This window comes from Danio rerio, chromosome 24 (genome assembly GCF_049306965.1).
Source record: "Danio rerio strain Tuebingen ecotype United States chromosome 24, GRCz12tu, whole genome shotgun sequence".
Lineage (NCBI taxonomy): Eukaryota > Metazoa > Chordata > Actinopteri > Cypriniformes > Danionidae > Danio > Danio rerio.
Window position 1 is genome coordinate 30,543,317 of NC_133199.1, and position 15,490 is coordinate 30,558,806.

General features: G+C 36.9%; 1 protein-coding gene across 17 annotated transcripts in view; it reads right to left on the reverse strand.

Annotated features, from left to right (window-relative positions):
- Positions 1-705: 705 nt before the first annotated feature.
- Positions 706-15,490, reverse strand: part of tnikb (TRAF2 and NCK interacting kinase b) — a 145,296-nt gene continuing 130,511 nt past the window's right edge. For 8 of the 17 annotated variants that reach the window (XM_068217083.2, XM_005162780.6, XM_068217080.2 and 5 more), the window contains 3 exons: positions 12,952-13,111; positions 5,183-5,322; positions 706-2,531 (listed from right to left, as the gene is read on the reverse strand). In XM_068217083.2, coding sequence (XP_068073184.1) covers positions 2,448-2,531; positions 5,183-5,322; positions 12,952-13,111 — 384 coding nt within the window. In that variant the 3' untranslated portion in view covers positions 706-2,447. 17 annotated transcript variants of the gene reach the window in all.

Here is a 15,490-nt window from a genome sequence, read left to right on the forward strand (position 1 = left end):
AAAAGTTTCCCTAATTGAAGAATCCCCCTAATATGAAGTGTAGGCTTATTTTGGCTGTTGCACGAGACATTGCACCATGATTTTTTGTTTTTGTTTATTTAAAAAAAAAAAAAAGCTTTTCTGGCACTCTACACTCAAACCACCTGTGAATCGACATGTAACGACAACAGAAATTTCTTTTACATGAGTTAATTACAACATATTCATCGCCAATTGCAAAACAAAAAAAAAAACTATTATGATTTATTAAACTTGAAAATTCACCGATCTACTGTTGCATTTCGAAAAGACATAATTCCTCCCAGAGAATAAATACTTGCCTCTTCGAACTACGATCTTGAATATTGCCTTAAAATCATGTCACTTATTTACGGCATCATTACCCACACAGAAAAACTGAACCGATCTGAACAGGTGAACAGAAACGAGGTAGCCTAAAAGGAAGCTCTACTCACAAAACACTACCCTTTGTTCACGGATTCATACGGAAAAAAAGATTTGGATCTTATAGAACCATATACAGCATTTCTGTCACACCCTCACAGTTCCTATGCATTTGATTCAGAGGCATTCAGAAGTTTGTTTCCAAAAAAAAAAAAAATGTAAATAGATATTTACAGAGGGTGGTAGTGAAAGTCCCTCTAGAAAGAGTTGGAGATTATATAGATCAATCTTGAGGAGGGGTGAGCGACTGACTCACCAGGCTCTGTTCCCTTGGCCTTTATTGCACTTTGCAGAAAGTCATGAGAAAACATACTTAAAAATACAAAAACCGCAGCACGTTCTTATATCCTAATGACATGTGGAGGTTTGCTGCTCCTGATATGAAAACAATTCGAGATTGCTGGTATGTCAATGATAACATATCTACACCTTTTTTTTGTATTGTAGGTGGAAATCATTACATTTGATCATTTATTCACACACACACACTCATAGTACTCAGCAACTCGCAACAGAATCTCAGTGTACTTTTTTATGTTTCAATACAAAGCTCTGTAGTATTTAGCGATCGGTTGAAATATTCAGAACATTTCGTAGCGCTGTGATGTTAAAAGGGTCAAATCGGTTTCACACTCCATGAGGACAATTTGTTGTCATGTCTAAATATCCAGTCGGTTTATTTCCTTATAGTAGGTGCTAAAGCCAAGTGTCAAGCTGGATTTTGTTGATTTATCAAAGCTATTCCTTTTAAAAAGACATCTAAATATCTTTTTTTTGTGTGATTGAAGAAACTGTAAAAATAGTGGTTAATTTTTCATTAAAATGTATAGGCTGTTCTTTTTCAAGCAATACATGTGAAAAGAGCAGGATTATTTGGCGAATTAAGACTTGCATTTCGGTTCCTAAGAAAAAAAATGTCTTCAGAAACAAAAGTCTATTTTAATGGTATGTTTTGAGGCTTACAAGTATCTGGTCACCATTTATTTGATGTAAAAGAGCAGCTCAGACAGTAAGCTAATCATCTGTTTTTGTGTGGGAAGGGGATCATGTAGGATTGAGGGGTATTATACGAGAATAATTTTGATTTTAGGATGAGCCATATAGTAAATTCTCCCACATATGCATTATATCCATGAACTGACAATGGAAGAAACGTTTGGATCTGCAGCACATTCAAGGAAAACGGTGCCAAATCACAGGCTTCAAATGTGATGTGAATACTATAGAGCTTTGGCATAAAACTAGGAATGCACAGTATGAATATTCAGAATCATTTCCATTATTCGTCCATATCAGCAGGCATTTCCGTCCCAAAAATAATGAGCATTTTCTGTTCCTTCCAGAAATTTGCATCAACGTCAATATATAATGGACTTAAAAAATAAAACGAGCAGCTTTGCGAATTCATATTTAAGGCATTCTGTGGACAGCCCGAAGTGTGTCTGCTCCAATGCAAGTCTTAATTATTAGTTTCGATTTCACACGTTAGACCGATATCCACAAGACACAAACATCCGTGTGCATTCCAAGTCGAAACATAAAAAAGAAAAAGGGTCGATCACACAAACCAGGCTCGATGGATTCATCCCGCAAAGGGAGGTTCACTGACGTTCAGCACAACCGTGATATTATTGTGTCAAAAAGTGTCTTAACAGTACAAATATTCACTCTACTCTGTGGGTTTGGTTTCCACACTTATGTCTTATTTCCAGTCTTCACCTCCAGAAGAATCTAGATACATATTTGCAAGGACAAAAAAAACATCAGAACCCCACGTATGTTAATGAAAGAGTCATAAAAACCGGTTGTTTTCCTCTGACGCCCCCGTGTGTTGTTCATTTGGGGTTATTCTTTGACTCTTTCCAGCAAAAGTTTGGGTCTTTTTTTGCCATCTGATGGATTATCCAGTGCGCCTGGATTTTTTCTGTCTTTCCTTTTTTTCCACACTTTTCAATAAAGTAGAAAAGGTCCACAGACACAATGCAGGGGAGGGTGGAGATGAATTACCAATTCATCATGGAGTTTCTGTTCAAGGTCATGAAGAAAACTTGGCTGCTGCCTCCTGATCGAACCGAGGCAAAGAACACCTGTGCAGAAACAAGAGGCCAGATGGAGGACACATGATTATTTTGACTATTATTCATGCAAAAGAACAGAAAATGTGACTGTGTGCAAAAATTTATTTGAAGCAACCATCAGTGCTTCCCACAGGTTTGAAGTTTACTTGCGGTGTTAGCCGGATTGAAACCCACAGCACATAAATAGATAACTATATGTGAAAAAACAAAACTAAATTTGATTTTTAACACAATTTTTACTATTATCTGTGTTAAACTTTTTCTTTTTAATGGTTTAAAGTAAAAAAAAAAGACTGTTGAAATAATATAAAAAATTCTCTTTTATGCTATTCAGCAGCCATGTGCACCCACTGACAGGTCAAATCTGCTTCCCTCTATCTCTCATTCAAGTTCAGGTTGCTTTATTGGCATGACATTTTGTACAGTATTGCCAAAGCATTTTAAATGTATAAAATATGTATTATATATTCACCATCAAATTAATAAAATATACAGCATATGAGAAATAAATGACAGGAAAAGGAATAAAATCTGAAAAAATCTCTAAAAACCATAATAATTACAAGAATAAAATGTGCAGATTTTTAAATAAGACAAATGAGTTAAACCCATTTCCAATGGTGTACAATTATTCTGCAGCCAATTTAGATGTGATTTTGTCCTTGCAGAGTATTTAGTAAAGCGTTTCTGAGTCATTTAGATGAAAGAATTCATTATTTACATGGCTGTGCACTTAAAATTAACCACAGCTTCGAAAACCAAAGCAAAACCAAATCCTGGACATTTTAGATTTAGAAACCCGGGCCGGACACAAAGTTTGCGGGTCTGGAGAGCACGCGAGTGTTAACAGTTCTCATGCACACAGAACAAGCAGTATAAAACTGGTAAAGCAGAGAAGATTTTCCACTTCTTATTAGATCCCGAATGTTTGTTTATTTTGGGCGGATACAAAAAAAGGGTAAAAGGACAATAATAATAAAAAAAAGTGTAATTACATATACTTTGACTTTCGTTAATATACCTAGGCGGCCTGCTTAAGTAAGGACTATGTGTGGGAAGCACTGACCACTATTGATCCTTAAATATATTAAATAAATATTCTAATAAATTAATATTAGTTCTTCTGTTCAGCACTGAAGAATGTTTTTCCCATATGGACATCGGCTGTTTTTTTTCAATATTTTTTTTTAGAATTTCTTGTTTTTTGTTTAACAGAAGAAAGAAATTCTTAAAGGTGCAGTATGTAGGTTTGACACCCAGTGGCTGAATTAGGTATTGCACTCCTGAATCAAAACACATGCAAGCGCAGGTTTCCATATTGATGTGAGTGTGCCTGACTATCAAGCCTAAAGGCTGATTTAAACTGTTTTAACTAAAAGCAACGGAAGGAATATTTACAATATTAAAAGGAGGATTTGTTCTAACCAAAACCTTTAGAAGCAGCTTCTATTTTTTGCAGCTGAACAACAAATGACAATGTTTACCTCAAATACACATCATGTGCTTTTTATTTAGTGTTAAATGCTAATAATGCGAGTTTGAATGCCATTTTACATTATATTTATTGCCATACTACTGAAAGCCGCAGCAGATATTTCACCTCAGATCTTGAATGTAAAAAACTCTTTGAATCTGAACTTTAGAACTGACTCAGTGCAAGCCAACACACATCAGTGATTCACCATGTACATATAATCATGTTAAAGAGGTTTAATATATATTAATTGTATCATAAACTTTACCCTTTTGTTGGACAGCAGTGAGTACAATATTGTGAATGGCTGTATTTAAATTTCTGTCGTGTTTCGTCTGGTGGAAACAGCCAAATTGCTTATCACTGCAAAACTCGTCACGTAGTGTGTTGTTAGGACACGTGGTTAAGTTACAATGTAATCTGCTCACCTAATATTTAAGTTCATAATATTTATATTATTTGCTAATTATTAACCCCATGTGTAACTGAATCTGCGTCTCATTTCAGAGGCTGTTACGGTTCACCAGAGGTTGCATTTCAGTCACGGATGCATGCTTTGAGAGCCTTCCTGACTGATTGAATGTAATATGCTGTTTTCCATCAAGGCAACCCAGGTGCAGAAATATGACTGGCTAAAAGTTTTTCAGATAAACAAGATTGTCACTTAGCATGGTTTTTAAATATCTGCAAACATATTATTGTATTTTTATGTTTTAGAAGAGTCAAAAATGTACATACAGCACCTTTAAAACATCAGAGTATGAGTAAATGGTGAGCTAATTAAACTTAAACTACATTAAATAAATGAACATTTAAATCGACACAAATGTTATATAAAAATGATAAAACTAAAATTTGATAAAAATTCAAATAAAAACTTAAATAAAAAGATTAAAATATAAAAAATATATATTTTGTATTAAAACTTTATATACAAATATAAAAAACTTGTAGTTTTCATTATACTGAAAAATAAACATTTGTATAACAATTATTAACTTTATATAACAAACAATGAAATGAGACATTTTTCCATAATGTCATATAAGGACTGTTGCATCAAACACTTAAAAATAAAAACACACACACAAAAAAATTAAAATAATAAAATAGAAATTACATTATGATGCATTTTTAAAGGATTAATAAAATAGGGGCAAACAAAACAACAATCCTGCTGACATACTTTATCATTTCTCTCAGACAGGAACTTCAGTCGCTGTGCTCGCTTGTGCATGAAAACTCCGTCGAGGTGTCCCGTTTCCACGGAGCGGATCTCAATGGCTTTCTCTCCCCAGCCCATGATCTGGTTGGAGTGGATATAGGCTGCAGGACACACAGTAGTGAACACACACACAAAAACACAAGAGAAAGAAGTGACAGGAGAGCTCCAAAATACATTAAAACCTCATTCCTGCACATTCAGTGTCAACAATAGGGCTGGGTTTCCATTCAGGTGTGTGATTCGATTTGATTCTCATTCACTATCCCCCTATTCCATTACATTCTTAATTAGATTAAGTGAATGTTGTACACATGCATGTGCTTCAGATGCATGGAAGAAGTAGTCATAATGTGAAATATTGAACACGCCCGCTGAGATTTTTCACAGTGCAGAATGTCTTGTATTTTTTAATAATACTTTGCACTGTAGCCACTGGAACTTCAAAACATTTAGATATGGTCTCGTAGCTCACAGGTCCTCACTGAGCTCCTTTGTCTCAAGCAGTCTTTCCACTGCACACAACATTCGGACATGACTGTCAGAATACGCCCCCTTGTGGCAGTCGTACAGAATATTCTGTTTTGTCGTGCACCATGGGAGAGAATAAAGGGGAGAATAATATTTTCTATTACTCATTTATGAATATAAAAGTTTTATTTAGTATAGATATTTTTATTTTTTTATTTACCATTTCTCATCTCGCGTACACGGACCTGCTTGGACAGCACTGGAATGCATCACATCCGGTCGGCCGGTCGCATATGGCCTAGTCGCAGGAGTTCAAGTATTTCAGCATATCCGCAGCTCAATTCGGATCTAAATTTTCCACATACGGAGATGATTGGAACTACGCAGCTCTTGGACTACTCTCCATTGAAAATGAATGACTTTCGTCCATTGCTTGTCGTGTGCAGTGGAAAGGCCACTTTAGCCATGACTGTCCACAAACAGTAAAAAAAAAAAAAAAAAAACCTGCAAAGTGCTTCTGTTTGTCAACTGTTGAGTTGATTAAAACAGCTGTTCCAGTAATTAGGATGCTTGAGATCAACTTGGACTATTTGGAATGGTATAGAATTTTAGATTTTCCCATGGACTGTGACAGATTCCAAAGAGTATGAATAATTTTGGAAATGCCACTTTTTTGTTTAAAGACAAAAGCTTAAAATTTTTATATATATATATATATATATATATATATATATATATATATATATATATATATATATTTATATATACATCTTAACTTTTGACTTTAAACAAAAAAGTGGCATGTCCAAAATTATTTGCCAGGGGTATGAATAATTTTGCCCTAGACTGTACAGTTGAAATAAGAATTATCAACCCTTTTTTTCCTTAAATTCTGTTTAATGGAAAGATTTGTTTCAACACATTTCTAAACTTAAAAGTTATAATAACTAATTTCTTTTATCTTTTTCATGATGACAATACATATTAATTTTCTAGATATTTTTTATTTAAGATACTAGCATTTAGCTTAAAGTGCAATTTAAAGGCTTAACTAGGTTAATTAAGTTAATTGAGTTAGGGTAATAAGGCGCGTCCCAAATTGCATACTTATGCACTATTCTACGCCATTTTGTAGTATAAATAGTGTAAGTAGTGCGTTAACACTGAAAACTCTAAATAGGATAAGAGCACTTTAAATACTCGGATGATGCACTTATTCAACTGGTAAAATGAAGTCTGTAAGGTTGAACACTTCACACACTCAACGGCCTCATCATTGCTCACAAAGCAAAAGGGACGGAGCTTTCAGGCGCTCATGTTGGATTACATTATTGATTTTGGATTGTGAAACCAAAATTCTTCTACGAGTGAATATAGCGCCTCATGATGGGGAATGTGGTTATATTATCGGCAGGTATTATTTGGTACTTTGGTAAAGTACATAGTGCATAAGTGCACATACATAGTGTCCCATTTAGGACACAGCTATTGCTTAAGGGGGCTAAGTATATTGAGCTTAAAATTGTTTTTAAAAATTTTAAAGCGCTTTTTATTCCAACCGAAATAAAACAAATAAGACTTTCTCCAGAAGAAAAAATATTTTAAGAAATACTGTAAAAAATTCTTTGCTCTTTTAAACATCATTAGGGAAATATAAAATAATTATAAAAATAAATATTTAAAAAATTATATTTACAGGAGAATCAATAATTTGGACTTCAACTGTGTGTGTGTGTGTGTGTGTGTGTGTGTGTGTGTGTGTGTATGTGTATATTTCTACATTTATTCATGAGACTATGAAATATTCCATTGTTGTTTGGGTCTTTGATTGACCTCATAACCAGGGATTTTTTATTAGGCTGCTCTTTAAGACATCATGCTATAACTGATTGTTTACATAAAACCCAGCAGGATGGGCATTTCGACACATAAGTGTACATTTGACCATCGAATTGGCCATGAGTCAAAAAAAGTGTAGTCAACTGAGCTCCATCACCTTAGTCACTTTCCTTAATGACTCAAACATACTCTTTTTCGCATTCATCCATGTTTCTTTATTTTTCTAATCTGCTTGTTAAGTGTGACGTCACGCGAAGCAGCTTCTGGATCCAAGCGCTCTATCAAACTGTATGGGGAGAATCAACAAATGGTAGTAATAAACGCTTACAAAGCAATGTAATACTTTTGAAAATCACGATTGCAATATATATCCATGCCTAATATCAGATGGCCAGAAAGTGATTATTCATTCATTTTCTTGTCGGCTTATTTCCTCTATTGATCCGGGGTCGCCACAGCAATATGAACCGCCAACTTATCCAGCAAGTTTTTACGCTGCGGATGCCCTTCCAGCCACAACCCATCTCTGGGAAACATCCACACACACATTCACACAAACACTCATACACTGCGGACAATTTAGCCTACCCAATTCACCTGTACCGCATGTCTTTGGACTGTGGGGGAAACGGGAGCACCCGGAGGAAACCCACGCGAACGCAGGGAGAACATGCAAACTCCACACAGAAACGCCAACTGACCCGAGGTTCGAACCAGCGACCTTCTTGCTGTGAGGCGACAGCACTACCTACTGCGCCACTGCTTCGCCACCAAAAAGTGATTAATTTGTTAAAATATTGATGTCTGTGAAGTCCAGAGACTGTTGTGTACACTATGATTTTATATAAAACTAACTTTATTGTGTGATATGACTAAAAAGTAAGGGTGTCACGATCCTACAAATCCTCGATTCGATTACATTTTCCATTCTAAAGGCACGATTCGATTCAATTTTCGATTATGAATAATTAATTAATGACCAATTAATTATTTGTAGCCTACCGTTTAAACTACCTGACCTGCATGGTCTTTGTTTTACCCATAAACAAATCATACAGTAAATGAATAAAGGCAAGATACACACATAATTACCACCTGTCAATCACTTTTTCTGCGGGACTCGTGAATAGGCAGTGATCTGTGTCGTTATAATGGCGTCGGTAAAGACGCACAACAACAGGAACCAGCCAACAGTATCTGAGGTGCTAAAATTACTAAGTACAAGTGAGTGAAAGATTGAAGCAGTCTACTAATCCTCTGACTGCCTGAACCCGCTGTCTCGAGCCCATGGCTGTGTGTGTACGTCTGTGTCACTGTGTGTGTGTGTGTGTGTGGTCACGTGATGTGCGTTTTCAGAGGTAGTGAGGAAGGAGGGCTGCTCAGAAATGCTACACGCCACTGTGCATGTCAAATCGTTGTCGTTCTAAAATGCCATTTAAAAACAAAGACAGTGTAAACAGGGCCTGAGTGTGCACTTTTCGCGAGCGGATTTGCAACGGGGGCGGGCGGAGGATCGCAATGCCGGTGTTGTCTATCGGACGAACCGTACGTAATACGTACATAGCAGAGCTAGCAAAACTGTGTTTTTTTTTGTCGACAACACGAACGTTGTCAACATAACTCACTGGAAATCCGAAATGCTTACACACCGGCAACTTTATTGAAAGAGGAGAGGGTTTAAGTTCTGTCGACGGGTCTCCTGCTTCTGCTCCTGCAGTTTAACAAGCACTTCAACAAGCCTGTTTTTTTTTCCCCCGCTTTACAACACAAGCTGACGTGACATGGGGGCGTGGCAGCATCGACGATTCTATTTTTTGATTTGATAATCGAAATTGAGCATAAATAGTGACACCCCTACTAAAAAGTGGTCATGAATGAATATTTTCTCAATTCAAATGAGTAGTGGCTTGGACCCGGAAACGGTGTTCCATACATCACGACTTAACAAGCGGATATAGAAAAGTAATGCTGCCCAGCTCTACCATGCTTCCACTGATGTGCTCACACACAATTTGAAAACTCCTGGAATATAAAATAAGGGAGGAAAAAGACAAAACCTTTGAGAAATACACATTGACCATAACAACAACAACAATTAAAAAAAAAAGATTGATTGAAAACTTGGATTTTTATGCCCAGCCCTAGAAAACAAGCCTGCCAAAGCCACCCCACATCATCAGGAGGTCATTATTGCAGCAGTTTCTGAGCATCACAGATCATTACATCAGATATTACTGCACTTTTACGTAGAAACTGATGGCAAAAAGGAACTAGCCTCCAACTCCCTGTGGCTAAAAGGGCTTTTGTGGAAATCTCTCAAAAAAGATCAATACAGTCTGGTCGTTTTGGCTTCCTTTGTGTAGAAAATACACGAATTATGAATGCAGAATCACTGAAGAGTTGAATACAGTTACTCTAAATTTTATGAATTGGTTGAAGTGAGGCAGCGGGTGGCTGCTGGTCTACATCTGAACCCTCAGTATCAGCCGACAAATGACAAAAGACAGCCAGATAAACCGAAACATTAACATTCTTCACACATGAGACATGAAAACACGGATACAAACAAATGTTGAAGCTGCAAATTAATTTGGAGGCACATGGCAGTATATGGTCATAGTAAAGCAAGAGTTCAAAACATTCATATTTACATCTAAAATAGACAAGAATAACTCGCATAGAAATGGATGTGCTGGCAAAAAATGTTAATGTTGGATAGGAAAATGTTCAAGTTTTGCTTAAAGAGATAGTTTGGATAAAAATGAAAATGTACTCGCCCACATATCAGTCAAGATGTAGGTGCTATTCTTTCTTCAGCAGAATTTTAAAGAAGAATCTGTGGTCCATAATGCTTTTTTTTTTATAATGGCAGTCAATGGTTACAGGATTTTAGATACAAAAATAAACGCATACAAACAAATCCAAATCAATAGTCATGTGTTCTGGCAACACACTGATGTCTTAAATAAAACGATTGGTCTGGATAAAAAATTCAACACAGCCAAAGCCTGGTCAAATGCATGCAAGTCTTGCACAGTGTTGCCATATATAGCTGACTTTTTCCAGCCCAAAAGCTGTCAAAAACCCACCCAAACGCACACTAAAAATGCCCAAAATATTAGATTAATATTACTTTGACTTACCTAGTTACTTTGTCAAAATTAACCATACACCAACCAACACCAGTAGTTACACAGAACTACAACATAACTGGATTCTGCTTCCCCTCACCCACAACCTGCACTTAATGTTGTGTAGATTACACTACCTTTTAGAGAAAGTTTTACTTTTGAAATAGTGTATACATTCGTCCCATTTGGCATTTTAAACTCTTAACATAATATAGGTGCTGCTTGTCAAGCAGACAATGCTTCTATGTTTATTCTTGCGGTCAATTGCGGGAAAAAAGATGTATCGATAAGTGTTATGATAAACCGCTGTGAGCTTAACTGCAGGGACTGCGTGATGCGTGTGCACGCGAAGAGGAGTTGGCTTTGTTCGGGGAGTCAGATGTTGATACAACTTTCCTTCACTTATTCTTGTGGGTGGAATCGCGCGGTTTGCGCTATGCACTGGTCACAACTAACTGAATGGAGTCGGAACACAGGTTTATGTTTTTAACTTGCATATAAAATTTATGTTTCAAAACCAACCAAATTGTCAACCCACCTTTGCCATTTTTTAACTGCACAATCAATTACAAAACCGCCCAATTATGCAGGAAACTGCCCAATCTGGCAACACTGATCTTGCGCAAGTTTAGTCAAATGCAAGCTTTCTGTTGCTTTAAGCAGGCTGTGGATTGTAAATATTGTTACATTTCTTACCCACGCTTTGTGTCAGCCTTTTTAATTTAATAAATTTGCATTTTTGGAGCCTTGGTGTTGCCGCCTTTGATTTACATTTAATTTGCACTTTTTGCGGTTTTGGCTGAGCACCCAATTAGGAGAGATGTGCGTGCTTTTGTACAGTTTTTTTACATTTCTTACCCAGACTGCTTGTTTCGCTTCACAAGGCATCAGTGTGTCACAAACATTTTTTATTTCTTATCTTTTTTTAGGGGTTTTCACCTTTATTGATAGGACAGTGGAGATTTACAGAGAGTAAATGTGGGGAGCAGAAATAGGGGAATGATAAGCAAAGGACCTCAAGCCGGGAATCGAACTTAAGTTCTTAAGAACTTAACTTAACTCCTAGCTTACTGGCGCTGACACTAGTAGACATTTTTATGGATTTGTATTTGTTGGTATGCATTTATTTTAAATCTAAAAAAAAAAATGTAACCATTGACTGCTCTTATAAGAATCACCAAGAACCACAGATTCAGCTAAAATCTTCTACTGAAGAAAGGCACTTACATCTTAGATGACATTTTGGGTGAACTATCCCTTTAAATCTAATTAAATCAATTAATATTTCATCACAAAATTACAAATTAAATATATTTTACAAGAAGAAAATCAAGTGTACTTTGACAATACATTCTCACAGGAATACCAAAATGGTTAAAATGGGCTAAATTATTTTTCTGTAGGGTTTCTGTCCATTTAAGTATACTTTATGGGAAATTCTAGCTTTTAGTTAATCTTATTAAAATGGGTTATACTGAACACTGATATCAAAAAGAAAAAGAAATAGATTTTTTTTATTTTGGGAGCCGGGTTTTTGGGCATAGCGAATTTAAGACAAACGTTTTTTCCCTCATTTACATACAGAAAAAGGGTTGTCAACTTCAAAATCAGTTAAAACGACTAATCATTTTTAACATCTAAATCTATTCAATTAAATTAAATACAGACAATTTTGAAATATTTACATTTTAAAATATAGCAAATACCACAATTTTATATCTCAAAAAAGCGAGTTACATTTCACCCTAAAATGAAGAGAAGAGTATAATTGTTTCAATCACAGCTAAATACATATTTCCCATTTTCATACACTCAATTTTCTTCATGCACAACGAACTCTTGTTTTAAACTAGTTTTAATGTGAATCTGATATTTCTGTGAGATTCGACATGAAACAAAACTGCAATCAAAGCCAAACAGTAACATTTCTCATGCTTTTGCTCTGAAACCAATTGAAATTAAGTGATTATTAACAACAGACGTTCATATAATTGGTTAAAAGTGTGACGACAACGATAAACACGATGTGCTACACATACAGACAAACAAACATTGCACTGTGTGAGTCAGGGTTTAGCCTAACCGAGCCGGGTTAGCATAAGGCAGAAAAGGGTCAGTTAAGAAAGAATAGTGGACAAAGACATGCGTGTGTGTGTGTGGATGTGTGTGGGTGTGTGTTAGTGTGCAAGGACTGAGTGAGACTGAGGGGTGTAAGGGACGACAGATCGCACAGATTAGGGCTCTAGAAGGAGAACAGGAGCGTTTTGTGTGAAATAAACAACCAAAACCTACCAACAGAGGTGGGCATCTCTCCCCACTGGAGCACCACGTCTTTAGTGATTCTGCCGTATGTGTTCACATAGACTCCCTCATCTTCATAACACAGAAGCATCTCCATGCCGTCGGTCTTGGGAAGCACCACAATGGCGTGAGGGGTAACACTGCCCTGAATCTGGGAAGGGAGGGTTGGGCGCAGATGAGCCTTGGGGTGACAGAAAACGAGCCGAAAGTGCAAAACAATCCCCCCACTAGGTGACGCTCTCCCCCCTCCCCGGGCCGGCCATGTGTCTCGTGCTTCTCCCTTTGAGAAACTGCTGCAACAATCGAGACTCCTTCCCTCTGCTTCAACATAAAATGCGCCCCCGGCTAGAACCGCTTTGATTTGTGTTGGTGTTTGGTTTTGTCGGGATTTGTGTTTCTACGATCATGTTAGAAACTGGGGATGTCATGAAATCTGCTGATTTATGAACATTCAATCTGCACACAGAACATTCATACGCGCTTGCTTTTAGCTGTATGAAAAAAAATCAGGGTCCAAAATTAACTGGCCGCCAAACGTGGCGATTTCAGGGTTACTTTGAGAACATGTACTTTGCAGTAATGATATACAGCATAAAAAAAGAAGGTAAATAATATTAAATTAAATTAAATTTAGCGCACTCCTTTGTACAGTAAGTGATGCTTACTAGCAATTTCAGATTGTTTCTACTTGTATTATTATATTAATGTATAATTTCGTATATGACTCAGCTGTTTCTTTGTAACATTTGTGACAAGTAGCACATTGTAAGATGATCATGTACAAGATGAGCTGGTGTTAAACTTGCCTTTTTAAACCCATCATGTTCTAATTTGCATATATATTTTAGTCTTACTTTTTTTTATAATTGTATAAAACCTAACATGATAATGCATTATTTGTAGTCAGAATTGCAAAATATAAACTTCCTTCACAATTCTGAATTTCATATGATTAGTAATTCTATTTTAAAGGATCTCTGGCTATTCATTTGTATTCATAAGCCAAACCAAATACCTCAAAGTTCTAATGAAAAATAATAATTGCAAGTTAGCTTCTGACTAGGGATGCAACGATTAGCTGATTTCACAACTAGCAGTGTTTTAATTCGTCACGAATAACTAATCGTAAAGGCTTCAACACCACGTTTCTCTTGCACAGAACGTAACAGCTGCAGCTAAAGTTTCAACAACTCTGCACTAGTTTAAAAAGTTCTAAGCTTCTACACCTAAGCGAGCGTTTGGCGTGACCGAAGCTGCCTGCCTTCGCGTAGTCGTGCATTTATACTGCTGCACGCTGTTTGTGTTGCTCTGCAATAACACTTCCAAAACGCTAGCTGACAGTGAGGTGTTTATGTTTCTCTGAGTCAAGGAACATAACGAAGAACGAAGGTGTTTATGTTCCTTTGTGTCCTAAGAAGGCTGCGCCAGAGTTTACACCTGCGCTTGACGCAGAAGTATAAATCAGCCTTAACTCTGTTTCGTCTGAAAAAGCACCTGAACTCAGCAGTTAGGGATTCTTTTGTGTTCACAAAGAATGACCAGGGTGGCACTAGCCCCTTTCACACATACAGGTCTGTATGTGTGTACAGGCTCTTTTTGAAAATACCGGTAAATTTGTTCTGGCTATTTTCCGGACTGAGAAGTTGTAACATTATTTGCTGGAATGCTACGCTGTGTGAACACAGAAGGAAGATTGCCGGAAAGAGCACGTTCACGTCTAAAACGCATCTACTTTAGCCAATTCGAACACTCGCGATTAATGCGGTTTATGAGAATAAAAGCCTGTGAATATATTTCCAGACACATTTAGCTGCTAGATGTTAGTCAGATAACGTTTCAGTTTTCCTTCTTAATGACGACTGTTTAAAAAAAATTTATGAAATGATAAACCGCTGTTTGTTTACTTTCAATCTCTGCTTCCTTCAGTTGCATGACACATGTGCACGTGAAGCAATCGGTGAGCGCCAGCACACACACATATAATGTACATCTCGACATGCGAAAGTCTTCCTCCTTATATTTTCATCGAAGTTGCTCACAATACTCATCCATCCAAAGAGTTTGTAATGTGTTCAGATGTTTACAAATATAAGCGCAGCTGTTTAAAGCTCTTTTCTGGTTAATGATTTCAGAACCTTGCTCTTTTCCGGAAAAAATCCCATAACGTCCTCGCCTGTGTGAACAGCACTTTTTTGAATTTACCAGTTAAGTCGTTCCAGAAATTTTCCGGATATTTACCGGTATCAGTGTGTGAAAGGGGCTATTGAAGATGACGAATCACCTTTTTCCACAGCATGCTGTAAAAAGGTTTAAAAGCATATGCGTATGGTCTGGCGCAGCCTTTGCGCGGTTGCATAGCCTTCGCAGTACCTCTTAAAAAACAAAAACTACACAACGCAATGACACATAGCGCAAACTTTGTGATTGGTCAGCTTGGTATCGATGACGAGCGTGGGCGCCACTGAGAGCTGCGAGCCCAATGTAGCGATTGTTCACAACTGTTGAGTTGCGCGAAGTAGCTCAAGATAGA